General features: G+C 44.3%; 1 protein-coding gene across 5 annotated transcripts in view; it reads left to right on the forward strand.

Annotated features, from left to right (window-relative positions):
- The window catches only part of LOC147691754 (cdc42 effector protein 2-like), a 143,393-nt gene extending 141,272 nt beyond the window's left edge, over positions 1-2,121 (forward strand). For all 5 annotated transcript variants that reach the window (XM_086938035.1, XM_086938038.1, XM_086938037.1 and 2 more), the window contains exon 2: positions 560-2,121. In XM_086938035.1, the coding sequence (XP_086794161.1) occupies positions 981-1,745 (765 nt within the window). In that variant the 5' untranslated portion in view covers positions 560-980 and the 3' untranslated portion in view covers positions 1,746-2,121. The remainder of the gene's footprint in view (positions 1-559) is intronic.
- The last annotated feature ends 12,726 nt before the right edge of the window (positions 2,122-14,847 follow it).

Genomic DNA, 14,847 nt, shown 5'->3' on the forward strand with positions numbered 1-14,847 from the left:
CTCCGGCAATGCATGGGGAGGCCTATACCTATTGCACTATGTCGCCCTTATGCCTGCTATGACGCAGTGGCACCCTAGAAGTGTTGTAGTGAAATCAGATAGATTTCACTGCGCCAACTCTACGAGGCTTTCTTGTGTGGGAATGCCCACCCTTCATACATTATACCTGACGCAGGTATAATGTGGCACAGGAGTTTTCAAAGTGACACCTCTGCCTAGATGCATCTCTTTGTAAATATGGCGCTAAAGTGTTGCAAGGGGCTCATAAATAAGCCCCTCTGTCTGTGATGACATGGAGTGAGGTGAACACCTTGCGATGCACGGTGAGGGACCGAGTTGTTCCAAAATGGAGTTCCAGTCGTCAAAAAGTATTTAAAATGCACATGTGGACACTATAAAATGTTTTGATATTTTTACATTTATTTTGTTGCTGTAGTGGTAATAATAAATGCTATGTGAAACCAATCTCAGTATGTATCCTAACTGTTCCTAGTGATGTCTCTGAAGACAGTGCCAGAAAAGGAAGCCAATGCTGACTTTCTTATTTGTTTATTTCTAGACTGGAAAACGTCCAGGAAGCGGAATGACCATCAAACTATAATCTATTCCCTGGGAAGCTCCGTTTCATCTGCAAGAGTTACAAGACGACAGGGATGATATTTGGTTCTGAAGCTTTGTACTTCGTTGTGGTCCCACACTGCTAAAAGCATCTTTCCCAGCTCGTTTGTTCCCATCCAGTTTTGCAAACTACAGGGCTGTACTGCTCGGAACAATACTGTGGAGTTAATTCCAGGAAAGCTTGATTCTTATTTGTTAGAAAGATAAGAAACAGACTATTGGTTCTGACACTGTGTAAAACTTTGACATTTGTTTTGTTTAAAGACTCAGCCAAAAGAGTGGAATTAAGTATAAATTTGATACATCTGCTTGAAATAATTCTGTGTGATGAATGCTGAGTAAATTGGATTTCTAATACGGCGATGTCAACAAAAGCTCCGATCTACCTCAAGCGGGGGAGCCGCAAAGGCAAGAAAGAAAAGCTGCGGGACATCCTGTCCTCTGACATGATCAGCCCTCCTCTGGGGGACTTCCGGCACACCATCCATATTGGAAGTGGGGGAGAGAACGACATGTTTGGCGACATCTCCTTCCTGCAAGGGAAGTTTCATTTGCTGCCACGGACGCAGGGGAACCGCGGGGCGCAGAGAAGCAGCCAGTATGAGGTGCCATTTGAGTTTTCACGGACTGCTACCGTAGCCGGTCATGAGCAGCGGCTGGCGGAAAACTCATCCCCTCTCCTAAAAAACGCCATCTCTTTGCCTGTCATTGAAGGGCCACAGGCTGTCATGCTTCCTTCCACCCAGGTTCCACCACCGAAACCTCCGCGACTTCATTTGGAGGACAGAGTTCCATCACCCTCTGCCTCCATTCAAGACCATAAAGACAACACCGCACACCACAAGACCACAGGAGGACTTCCATCGCCTACAAATAACAGCAGGACTGAGCAGATGTCACCAAGCTCATCTTCAGGTCTCAAACCAGGGCCTGCTCCTCACAACGGGTTCCCAGCAGCGACAGCAGGAGACGAGACCTTCCTGTCTCATGCGGGGTCAATGCTTTCCTTACATGTCGACCTTGGGCCTTCCATTATGGATGATGTGCTCCAAGTAATGGACAAACATCATGCTAATGCCCCCCCTGCACCTTTGCATGAGCCTAGCAGGCGGGAAATCTTCACGTAGATGTTGAGTGCTGCAGTCTGAGAGACATCAAAAATCTGCAACTGTGTCCGTGGAAAGGTTTTCGGGGTAAAAAGCAGTGCCTTGTATGATTTAGAAAGCTACTTGGGACACAACTGATTCTAATTTGCCCCAATTTCTTATGTAAAATGCCTTTGCTGTGGAAATTCTCCCTTCTTGTTTAGTATGGCCATGGGCCAAGAATGGAACAACCAGGTTCATAAGGATGTTTAAGAAAAACATATACAATGTCATTTTTCTACCATAATTTTGATGTTTTTGTAGGTTTCAAAAAAGATTTTTTTGTCACTTTGTGTTCAAGAATCTATCGCAGCCAGTCCATTAGAGTCAATAAAAGCAGGTTTGGAGGTACAAGAAAGTCTGATTATTTTGGGGATTGGCTGGTAAAGGATGAGGATCCATCCATGCTAGGGGCACCTGACTTTTTGAAATAAAAGAAACCTGAATGAGACCGAACTCAGTGGAGCCTTTGACCGCAAATTTCCACGGAGAATAAAAATCCCTCTTCCAGGAGTCTTCTTCGGAGTGCATATTTTGCCCCAAAGGGAGTGTCGCCTAAGTCTGCCTTATTACTGGTTAGTTGTTTATGCTTACAGTTTGCTCTTTTATGACCTTCACGGAACGTCGTCTTATTTCTTTTCCCAGTTATCTTGGTGTGTTGTGTTACTACATTCCCCCCAACCTGAGGTTATATCACTAAAAGTGCTGTTCCGTAAGCAACCAACGCAGTCGTAGCATAGTGACGCTTGGAGGTGCACATATTGACGTCATAGAACTACCACAATGGATGCATCATGTGAGCTGCCTTTTATTTAAATTCTTTGGTCAAAAAAGTAAGTACTGGAAAAAAGAATGAACCTCAATAGCACACAACAGGTATGGCAGGCAAAGTGCATGCAACTGGATTGAAACAATGAGGGTGAGCCATCTGGGTGATACATTTTAGGAAAAAACCTCGATGAAAAAGGTAGACTGAAACAATAGCATGCACAGTGAAATGCACAGTGAAGTGACCCTGTTGGTTTTAGAATCCAGCAGAATTAACATAATGACATTTTATGCTCAGTCCATATTATGCCAGTAAATATTCTCCCTTGGATCACACATTTTGGTCTTAATTGAGGAGATTCATGGGATTATACAGGTATCTTGTCGGTTCCTTCCTCGTTCTGGTAATATTAATATTAGTTTAGTGGTATTAGGCTATTTACTAAGCACAACATTCACCCTATCAGATCTCTTGGCGTTTTAGAAAATGAACTGCAGTTTCATCCATTTTCTATGCCAGATATTCTATTCTAACCTATTTATTTTTTATATGTGGACGTTTACCCGGGACTAGGGTGCCCAGGTGCTATACTAGCATCCTACAGTAAGCTTCCTAATTGAAAAGTAGTGTTTTAGCTGTTTAGAAAAGGTATCTCGGCATGGATTATTGCATAGTTTAGTGGATGGATTCCTCCATGCTCTAGATGTTAGTATTGAAAATCTTCTACTTCTGGCTTTTTAATCCCTGGATTCTGAAGCAAGTTCACCGTGCTGGATTGTAGGTTCCTAGCATGAGTGTATCTCGGAAACCGAAAAGCCATGTAAATGGGAGTGGATGTATAGGTAGCTTTATGGCTCGTACAAAGTGCCTGAAAATACATATTTTGTGAATAGGTGACAAGCGTACAGATCTAAGATCATAGGATATCCTGTCACGATGCTTGAGCCAAATATAGTGGGAAGTTTGCTTGCTCGTATAGAGTGTAAAAATTCAGTTGGGGGTTAAAGTTGACTCCAAAAATGCATTCTTAATTGTAATGCACAGGAGGGGGACCTAACGTTTAAGGCCGTTCGTGAGACCAGGTAGACTTGTCCCCAAAGACTAACTTTTCCACCTAAAATAGAGTTTAGGAAGAAAACACATCTTTAGTTTCTTACGAAATGTCTCATGATTACAGGTCGAAACTGGGATAATGGTTATTATCTACAGACGTGACAGTGACCTGTAAGGTAGATGATAGATAGATACTTTTTTTTACTGTTTCAAGTTATTTGAAATCATCACAATATTAAAACAACATTCTTCTTAAAAACAATAAAACAGTGCGAAAACATAATATAGCTTATTCAGTTCCTACATTTAGCATCCTATAACAGCCAAGATTAACCAGCCAATAATACTGCAACACAATTACCTCAATTACAAGCATGATCGCCTAAAGTGCAGGGTGTAATTTTTTATTTATTTAATGTGATTTTATATAGCGCAAACATTACCCGAAGGTGTCAGATCGCTTTACAAAAGAACCAGTGCGATACATAAGGATTTATGATTACATGAGTTACATAATAGATACAGGATTATATGAGTTACATAATAGATACAAACAGAAAAAAATATGCAAAAGTACAAGTTGTAAAGTCACTCAAGGAAGAGATATAAATGGATAAACTCTAAGAATCACATAGGAATGGTAGTGAGCACAAAGGTCTACTACATATACTAGTGGTTAGAGATATATATAGGATACTTCGTACCGGCTTGTGTCTCCTGCTGACGATGCGCCACCTGACTATGGGATTGATCCCGGAAAGACCCACACTGGCATGGCATGGCAAAAAGAAAATAAAATTGCCTAATTCTACCTGAAGAAATGAGAGAGTGCGTCATTATTGTGCCAAACTGACACGTTATTGAAAATAAGCAAACCGACTTGGCTCTGCCAGAAAAGAAACGCACCGCCCTTTATCGAAGTGCACCAGCGTCAAACTTTGGGCTGAAAATCTGTATATATATATATATCTCTATATCCAACCTTCGTCAATGTTTACCGAAGCGCCTGACCACCATGTTATTAAACATACATTTCCTGTGTTGACATAGTGAAAGGACTCATTTGCGCTACACTAATCACGCGCCATATTGGACTTCCTAATGGCATACTATCATGCATTCAATGTGCAGGTTATAAAACATCGAACGCATTGTATACATATTGCACTTGTTCAACATATCTCGCCCACAGATGGGCAAAATCGACCAAAAGTGGTCTCAATCCAGCCCTGTATGGGCCTCGTCCTCTCCCAAGAGTCAATCACTGGAACAAAATTAACATAGGTCCGAAATACACCTTTGAAATAAAGGAAGAAGTCAAAGTAATAGAGAGGAGAGAATATATAGAAAAGAGAGAATATAGAGTACCTCAAAAGGAGAAAAGACACATTTATACATATATACATATGTACATACTAGACAAAATCCCCAAAACAATTAGGAGATAAATAATTAAATCACTAGATCAATTGAGAAAAAACAACCATCCAGAAAAAAGGACGAAACAACCCTTTTCCCCGTTTGGCTGAGCCCCACCCTATGCAGGTGTTAGATACCAATACAGATTAAACATATATACAAATGTACAATATAGCGAGTCGCAGATCTATTTACATAATGGGTTCAATCGTACCCTCATAACTTACTCTCCAAGATGTATCGCTAATTCTTCACTGCTATTTAAGCCTAGCGGAACCTTGGTTTGGAGGTCAATTATAAACCTCGATTCCAATCTCCTCAGGTTGAGCACCCTGTCTCCTCCCCGGGGATTTGGTGGAACCTGATCTAGACAGAAGAAACTCAACTGATCTCTGTTCCGTTTATAAGCTGTGTCGAAGTGACGTGCCACAGGATATGTCTCATCTCCTTTGCCAATGGCCCACATATGCTCCAAAACCCTGATCTTGGCTGGGTGAATCGTGCTCCCCACATAACGTAGGCCACAAGGGCATACTAGGCAATACACTACATAAGAGCTGGTGCAGGTAAGAAATTTTCTGATAATCCTCTTCTCTCCAGTAATCGGAATATCATAAGCAAGGACCCTTCTCCTGCCCTTGCACGCCTTGCATTTCCCACATGGGAAAAACCCTTGCATATTGCCAAAAGATGAGGTCATGTTGTCTATGAGCTTTATTTTACGCTTTGTTCTCCGTAGGAGATGGTCTTCCCACAATATTTACAGATCTTTCGGAAATCTGCAAATCGTGGCTGAATGCACGGCATCGTTTCACTTTCCTCTGGTGCAGACGGAGTGGGTTGCTTCCTTTTTGAGGTGGTGCTTGTGGATTGGGGAGGGATACTGGCCAGTTCCCTCATCTCTGCAGCAGAATAATTTATTGGATGCTTGCGCTGCATGTGGCGTATCATCGTGTTGTTTCCAAATGAATATTTCTTGTTCGGGTTTCCCCTGGAAAGTTCCACACCACAGATTTTGCAAGTCACCTTGGCTGCATTTACTTTTTTCTTCCCCTGTGGGATGGAAAAAAACTCCCATATAATGTGGGGTCTTGGCTGGTATGGGGTATTTTGTTCATCAAGCCATCTTCTTCCTCCTCCTCCTCCTCTTCCTCCTCTTGTAGACCACCAATGATATCCCTTGGTGGTTGTGGTGGTGGTGGTGGTGGTGGTGGTTCAGATGCACCAGCTGCTGCTGCTACTGAAGCCATTATAAAGATCAAAAAGGTACAGAGAGGTACAAACAGGTCTTCCTAAGTCAAAGGACAAAGTCAGAATAAGGAAAAAAGGTGGGGTCTTTCATCCTTTTGAAAAAAAAAATGTATTGAACCAATGAAAAGTGTTATTTTCAGGTCACATGACCAGGGGCTTCATCATTATGAAACCAAAACTGTTATGAACCAATAAAAAGTGTTATTTTCAGGTCACATGACCTGATGCGCTTACGCTACGCGCCCCGGGGCGCGCCCAGGGGCGCGTCGGACGCCTACGTTGCGCAATCGTATTCGCTCGAGTGCTTCTGGGTGCATTTACGCCGTGCGTATCACGCGGTCGCGGCTACGCGATACGTCACGATCATGTTTTCGTTCACGATATTGGCGCTTACGGGACGCTCCCCGGTGCGCGCCCCGGGGCGCTTCATAAAACTACGCTTTCTGGGGCGCGCACCGGGAGTGCTCCAAGGCAAAAAATAAATTTGAAAAAATATATATATACAAAAAAAATTGGCAAAATTGTAGGGACTGGTAGCCCGATGTGCCTTTGCTATGCCTCAAGATATATGATCAAGTGGTTTTTACGAAAATTAACTTTGAAAAAAATATATATTGTGCTACATTGGGCTATATATATGTTTGAGCCCAAATGCAGCCCAAATGTAGCCCAATGTAGCCCGAAGATGGCCACCAGAGACAAAAAAAAAACCAAATGTAGCCCAAATATCAGCCAGATGTAGCCCAAATATAGCCCAATGACAGAATGTCACAGAGTGTTCTAAAGTGATCAGTGATGTCATGAGTGATGTCACTGACCATGTCATGAGTGATGTAATATGTGACGTCATCAGCAGTGCATTACACGCGCAAGTTATAGTGAGTCCAACTAACTATAACGTGGAATTTCAATGGTTTTATGTCAGTAAAATTTCCAGCTAACTATAACTGGTGTGAAACCTATGGTTTTTTCAGTGAATATATATATATATATATATTCAATGAAAAAACCATTGGTTATAGAACATATATAGTTAGGAATTTGCATTTACAAAACCTTATTTTACTCGCATAAAACCATTGAAATTCCATATATAGTTAGATGCGCTAACTATATATCGCGCACCCGCAATCCACTGCTGATGATGTCACATATTACATCATTCATGACATGGTCAGTGACATCACTGATGACATCACTGATGACATCTCAAATGACATCACTGATGACATCACTGATGACAACTCAAATGACATCACTGACAACATCACAGATGACATCATTCATGTGTTAATACGATGAACCTCTACAGACTCTGATATATCCTTAGATACACTCAGTGAAAACAGACACTCACAGATTGTCACTCATCCATGGAGTTACTCATACACCTAGACAGTCATGCAAAGAATCAATCACACCTCCAATTCCTCAACTATACAGTTATACACACCTTACTTATTGAAACATATTCTAACACATATTTACTCTCTTATATAATCCCTAATAAAAGTTCACAATGATCCATACAGCCACTCACACATTCACTGGCTCTAATGCACAGTTATTTATATATGTTAACTCTCACATGTACTGTGTTTTGCATATGTACTTACTTTGACATGTAGCACTGAGTTATCCATTCACTCACCAATACACTCATGCACACAGTCAACCGCCCATACAGCTGTTTCCACATGCACTTTTGAAACCATACATCTAGTGAATCAACTGCTCACACATCTATGCACAGAGTCACACACCTCCCAGCCACTCACACATATACTCAGTCTCCCATACAAATACTTGGGCAACCAATCAATAACCCATATAGTTACTCATATAGCTACTTATCAACACATGCAACAGTTTACAGAACAACAGACATAATGATGCACAAATTAAGACAGTTTAGTCACTAACCCATGCACTCAGTGAGACACATTTAATCACTCACTCATACAGTCAGTCATGCACCTACTAAATCCTTCATCCAGACACTTATACATCCACTCATTCTTCAATATGTAAGACATATTTTAACTTTACAGAAACATACAGTCACTGGATGTTGTCATCAGTGATGTCATTTGAGATGTCATCAGTGATGTCATCAGTGATGTCACTGACCATGTCATGAATGATGTAATATGTGACATAATCAGCAGTGGATTGCGGGTGCGCGATATATAGTTAGCGCATCTAACTATATATGGAATTTCAATGGTTTTATGCGAGTAAAATAAGGTTTTGTAAATGCAAATTCCTAACTATATATGTTCTATAACCAATGGTTTTTTCATTGAATTTTCAAGGTTTTGTAAATGCAAATTCCTAACTATATATGGACTATAACCTATGGTTTTTTTCATTGAATTTCATTGGTTTTTTAAAAGCTAATATCTGTAGCTGTAAAATGTATTCTTCTTTAAATCTTAAAATATATTTTACATGTTTTTTATACATTTTAAAAAAAAAAAAAATGTTGTTGCGCTCCTAGTCCGCGAACCGGTCAGCTTCCTGTTAGCTCAATTTAAAGCCGCGACTTGGTGCGCGAACCGGTAATCGTTCCTTTAGCGTAACTGTTACGTTATCATGACGTTTTGCGTTGTCGCGTAATATGTTATCCGACGCGCCAATTTAGCGGACCCGGAAGCGGTCCGGAAAGCGGCGCAAAGCGCGAAACGTAAAGACAGCACGTCATGTGACTTTTCATTGGTTCATTTCACTTTTGGTTTCCTAATGATGTAATACTAGGTCATGTGATCTAAAATTAACACTTTTCATTGGTTTAGAACTTTTGCTTTTCCCAAATGATGAAAACCCCTCCTTCTTTCCTCACTCTGACTTTCATCTTGGTGAGAGAAAGACCCTTTTACATTCTAGAGAAATGGCTTCAGTTGTTGCTTCTGGTAGTGTTCCCCCACCACCACCTCCACCTCCTCATGGAAAGAAAGGACCACCTACTCAACCAATCTTTGAAGAAGAGGAAGATCAGGAAGAGGAGGAAGAGCCTGAATTTTTGCCTGAGGAGCCCAGGAGGTACAACAGAAAGGAAAATTTCATCTGGCAATTTTTTTAATTTCCACCAGGGCAAAAGAAAGTCAACGCAAGATATGTCTTTTGCCGTATCTGTGATGAACGCCTTTCAAGGGGGACGGACAAAAAATATAGTTTTGGAAATTTTACAATGCACAGGCACATGAGTAGGTGGCACCCAAATAATTATAGTGCTGCTCAGCTTTGCAACGAACAACAAAATCCCCCGGCAATAGCAAGAAGATCTGGCGTGCCGGAAATATCGGGACCAGAGGCAAGGGAGTTGATCCCGAATATTCAAATGGACATGGGGGAAGTGAAACAAATGTGCGTGTGGTGCAATCAAATATTATGCTACCGAGAAAGTAGCATTACTCTTATAATAAGAGCAATCAAAAATCATGTATGTCCAAAACGTCCCAAAAAATAAATTCTTCTTTTTTGTTGTTGCTCCTGTTGAGCCCTTTTCAATGAATCATTTTTGTTTCCCCCCTCCCCCCAAAAAATAAAAAAAATTACAAAATGTTCAGAAAAAAACAAAAAAATATAAAAAATGTTCAGAAAAATAATTAAAAAAAATTAAAACAACAAAAACCAAAAAAAAAGTTCTTTTCAGAACTACCTCCCCATTATAAAAAAAAATTGGTAGAATTTTTGGAACTCTGCCAAGCTCTATTTCTTTTAGTTCGCTCCCAGTTCGCACTCCGGTACGCGAACCAGGAGCGAACCAAAAATTTTTTTTTTTTTAAAAAAACAGTAAGTATAAGGAAAGGAAACAGACAGTTATGTTACAAGAAAGACAGCTATAGGGAGTAAAGAAAAGATACTGTTACCCGCAATTTACTTCTGATCATGTCATATATTACATCATTTTTGACATGGTCAGTGACATCATCAGCAGTGGATTGCGAGTAACAGTATCTTTTGTTTACTTCCTATAGCTGTCTTTCTTGTAACATAAATGTCTGTTTCCTATCTTTATACTTACTGTTCTTGTTTTAAAAATTTTTTGAGATCATTCACAAACAGTAACATTAATAGAGACAGAATGAGTGAATAATAATGAAGAAGTATGAGAAGAGAGGGAGTGAGAAAAATACTGGAAGGAGTAGAATAATTAAGTAATAGAGAAAGGAATGAGAGAAGAAGCAAACACAGGAAAGTAAAGATTAAAGAAATGAAGCAGTAGAACTAATAGATGTTAAATGTGATAGAGTAAATGATTGATTGAGGGTGACGATAAGGTGTGTCCTCTGTAAAAGTTTGTTTAAGATGAAGCGTACTCAGGGTTGCATATCAAATTTATGCTTGTTGAAGAATACAGAGGAGATTGGAAAGGGGCGACCACTCGGTCCCCCCGAACGTATGGATGAGTGCCTCGATCCCCCCGGGAAGCCATTTTTGGGCGGGAGGCGCGTCTCGGCTGGTATGCCCGAAGCGGCGTAGCCGGGGCGCGCTTTTTCCCGCCCTAGAGTGGGCTGGCCTAGACACCGACGCAGCCAGCCACGCCCTCGGGGCGGGCAGGGGCGGGTTTTCGCCCGCCCTGAAGACGGATAAAAGAAGGCGCAAGACCAGAAGACGTCCTCTTGTTCTTGTGCTCCGAAGCTGCACCTCCTCGCTACACGTGAGCTCGGGACGGAACGAAGAGCCAATTTTGAGCGTTTTGATCTTTTTCTTTGTCTTCTAGATACTTCGTCATAGAGATGCCCAAGAAAGGCGCAAAGAGAATGACGACTGAGCAGATGGTTCGGGCCCTCTTTAAGGATATGTCCGACATAAAGAAGCGGCTGGCGGAGCGAGACGGGGAGGAAGGGTCGGGCCAACCACCGGCTGGAGGGAGACCTAAGAGGCCGAGAAGGGTTCCAGCCGGGGGAGATGTCCCGGCTCCCTCTGCCCCGCTCGAGGCGCCGACCCCAGTACCGATCGAGGGGAATCCAATCCCCGTTGTCGTCACCCCGACACCTAAGGAAGATATGCCCCCCGAGCTGGCAGCACAGCTAGCAGCTTGGTTGGGGGATAGCAGTGATGGCGCCACGGCTGCCGAGGCACAGGCGCTGATAAAGGGGCTTCGTGAGAAGAAAGAGGCAGCTAGAGTGGCTGCACCGTTGGCAGGGACAGACAAGCCGCAAGCGGCAGAAGCTGCGTCCGGTTCAGGTAAGCGGCCATTGCCGATTGCACGGGACGAGTCAGCACCCTCTCGTAGAGAGAGATTGGGACAACATGTGCCTTTAGCCATAAAGGAAAAGATCTGGGCAGGGGAATACGTGAATATTTTTTCCTTGCTTGTTGATCATTATGATGTGGAGCATGTAAAAAGTCAGAAGGACCTAATGCATCCGAGTGTTTGGCGCGCAAAAATGGCCGCCTTTAAGGTAAATGAGAACATTGGCAACTGGGGCAATGCCTGGGGTATTTTTACATCGATTTTGGGGGAACGTAGGCCCGAGTTGCTTCCTGAGTTTCCCGTTTACCAATCACGAATTATGGGTTACTCGACGGCGTATCAAGGTAACCATTGGTTTTGTTATGATAATCTGTTCAGGAAAGAAAAGGAACATAACAAGAGTTTGACCTGGGATTGTTACGATTCTTTAACGTGGGATAAAATGAAGGAATCGGGAATGTTAAGAATGCCATTGGTCGGGAGCAATGTTGTTGATCACTCCCGCCAAAATGTGGGGTCGCCCTTTCGACCAAGTACGAGCACCGACGACCAGTCGAGGCCCGCAGGTAATACCGGGAGAAAGGGTTTCTGTTATAACTTCAACAGAGGGAAATGTACCAGGCCTCCGGGGTCCTGTAAATTTAGACACGAGTGTAGTACGTGTGGGTCATCCCATCCTGAGTCATCGTGCAGAGCCAGAACGGGTGAGAATGGGGGTAAGGGAGGCGCCAAACAGGTCTAATATAGTCCGAGGGGCGCCTTTACCAACCCCGATTGATACCTTGGCAATGATCCCCTGGCTCAGCGATTACCCGGATCGTGCTTCTGCCGGGGTGCTGCGGAACGGTTTTACACATGGTTTCCGCATCCCGGTGGGGGACTTTCAGGGTGTAGGGATTTGCAAGAATCAGCTTTCCGTCTTACAACATTCATCTGTGGTGCAGGAAAAAATTCAGAAAGAGGTTAGCCGGGGACGGGTTGCCGGCCCGTTTAGTGTACCCCCGGTACCGGATTTTGTTTGTTCTCCGTTAGGGGTGGTCCCCAAGAAGGACCCAGGTGAGTTTCGTCTGATCCATAATCTGTCTGCTCCACACGGCCTTTCGGTAAACGACGCAATTGATCCTGAAGTTTGTTCGGTGCGATACGCATCGTTTGATGAGGCAGTAGCCATCTTGAATCGCCTGGGGCCCGGGACGTTGATGGCGAAATCAGATATCGAGTCAGCGTTCCGGTTGCTCCCGGTACACCCAGACGATCAGCGTCTTTTGGGATTCGGGTTTCAGGGATCATTTTACATGGATAGGTGTATGCCAATGGGATGCTCTATATCATGTGCTTATTTTGAGCAATTCAGTACTTTCCTGCAATGGGTGTTCACTAAGAAGACGGGTTTTCGAAATGTAATGCACTACCTTGACGACTTTTTGTTCCTTGGCCCCGCCGGAAACCCCGAGTGTGCCCAGGCCTTAGATGAATTCTGTGTGTTGATGGGTCATTTTGGCGTGCCGTTGGCACCGGGTAAAACTATGGGTCCCACGACTTGCCTCGAGTTTTTGGGGATCGAGTTGGACTCAAGGGAGGGGTGTTTCCGTTTACCAGCCAGCAGAGTGTTGAAATTCAGGTCAGCCCTCCGAGTATGTTTAAATACACCCAAGGTTACACTGCATCAGTTGCAACAATTAGTGGGGAAGTTGAATTTTGCCTTAAGAGTAATCCCAATGGCTCGCCCTTTTTCCCGCTCCATTGCCCAAGCGATGATTGGCCTGAAGGAGGGTCATCATCGCACGAGGTTATCGGCCGAGGTCCGCCAGGACATGCGGATATGGTTAGCATTCCTGGCGGACTTCAATGGCCGAGTCGTCTGGAACAAGCCAGCCGTGTCCTCGGAAGAGCTTGGGCTATGGACGGATTCAGCAGGAAGCATAGGTTTCGGCGCCATCTTCGGCACGAACTGGTCTGCTCAAAGATGGCCCCTATGGTGGCACGAGAAGGGGCTAACGAGTAATATCGCTTTCCTTGAATTATTTCCCATTCTCGTGGCCCTGAGAACCTGGCCAGAAGGTTTCAGAGATCATTCTGTCGTTTTTTGGTCCGACAATATGACCGTGGTAGAATGCATCAACAGTCAGTCAGCCCATTGTAAATTGATTTTGAGGCTGCTCAAAGAAATTGTCCTACTATGTATGCAACTGAACGTGGTTTTCAGAGCAAAACATGTCCCAGGAGTGATGAATCAGGCCGCTGACGCACTGTCTCGTTTTCACATGCAGGCTTTCTCGGGTTTCCTCCCTTCAGCGGACCCGGAGCCGGCACCCTTCCCCGAAGCTCTCTGGTCTCTCGGTGCCCCGAACTTCGTCACCTCGTGGGAGAGAGTCTAGCACCCAGGACAAGGAAGGCATATGAAGGGGCGTTCCGGGCCTATTTAGCCTTTTTGGGGGCAGAGAGAGGGGGTCTTTGGGGTCAGGAAGAGTGGGTAGTACTCTTTCTTATGTCTTTACACAGGGCTGGGAAATCGGTGGCTACGGCCCAAAGGCATCGTGCCGCCATTTCCTTTGTTGCCAGGGCCCATGGCATCCTGGACCCAACAGCGTCTTTCACAGTACAGAAAGCGCTGCGTGGGTGGCAACGCCTAGAGGGTCGCAGAGTAGACGTGAGACGACCGATAGGTCTAGACAGGTTGTCCCTGTTACTGGCCACACTCCCGAACACATGCTCGTCCCCTTTTGAGACCTGTTTGTTCCGGTCTGCATTTACGCTGGCGTTTCACGGGGCTATGAGAGTTAGTGAGCTGGTTGCAAGGAACAAACAGGATGTGACGGGGGGCCTGTGCAGAGAACATGTTCAGGTCAGGGGGGACGCGATGATTGTCTCCTTTCTCCGGTCTAAGACCGACCAAGATGGGAGAGGGGACTGTACGATCATTCGCAGGAACCCCGAGTCATCCATGTGTCCGGTACAGTGCTTAGAAGATTACCTAGCACAGAGAGTGGCATCATGGGGGGGGACATTGTTGAGGCATGCAGACGCCACCCCGCTGACGAGGTTTCAGTTTCAACGGGTGCTTGCAATGGCCATTGCCGCAGCGGGCTTGGACCCGGGCGAATTTGGGACCCACTCCTTTCGTATAGGGGCTGCCACTGAAGCTACAGCCAGGGGTCTTAATGTAGAACAAGTGAAACGTGTGGGGCGCTGGTCCTCCAATTGTTATAAGAGGTACGTGCGATTGCACATGTTGTGAAGCTGTATTCATGTACTCACGCCTCTTGTCTTTTGTTTGTTTTCAGTTGCGCAAGCCTACGCGGCAGGGCAGACTGAGCAGTCGACCCAACACCAGGCCAGCGGTCGCACGTCACCGGCTGTGAAGAAGGAGGTGTGGGTCGTGGGCCACT

Source organism: Lissotriton vulgaris, chromosome 9 (assembly GCF_964263255.1).
Source record: "Lissotriton vulgaris chromosome 9, aLisVul1.2, whole genome shotgun sequence".
Classification (NCBI taxonomy): domain Eukaryota; kingdom Metazoa; phylum Chordata; class Amphibia; order Caudata; family Salamandridae; genus Lissotriton; species Lissotriton vulgaris.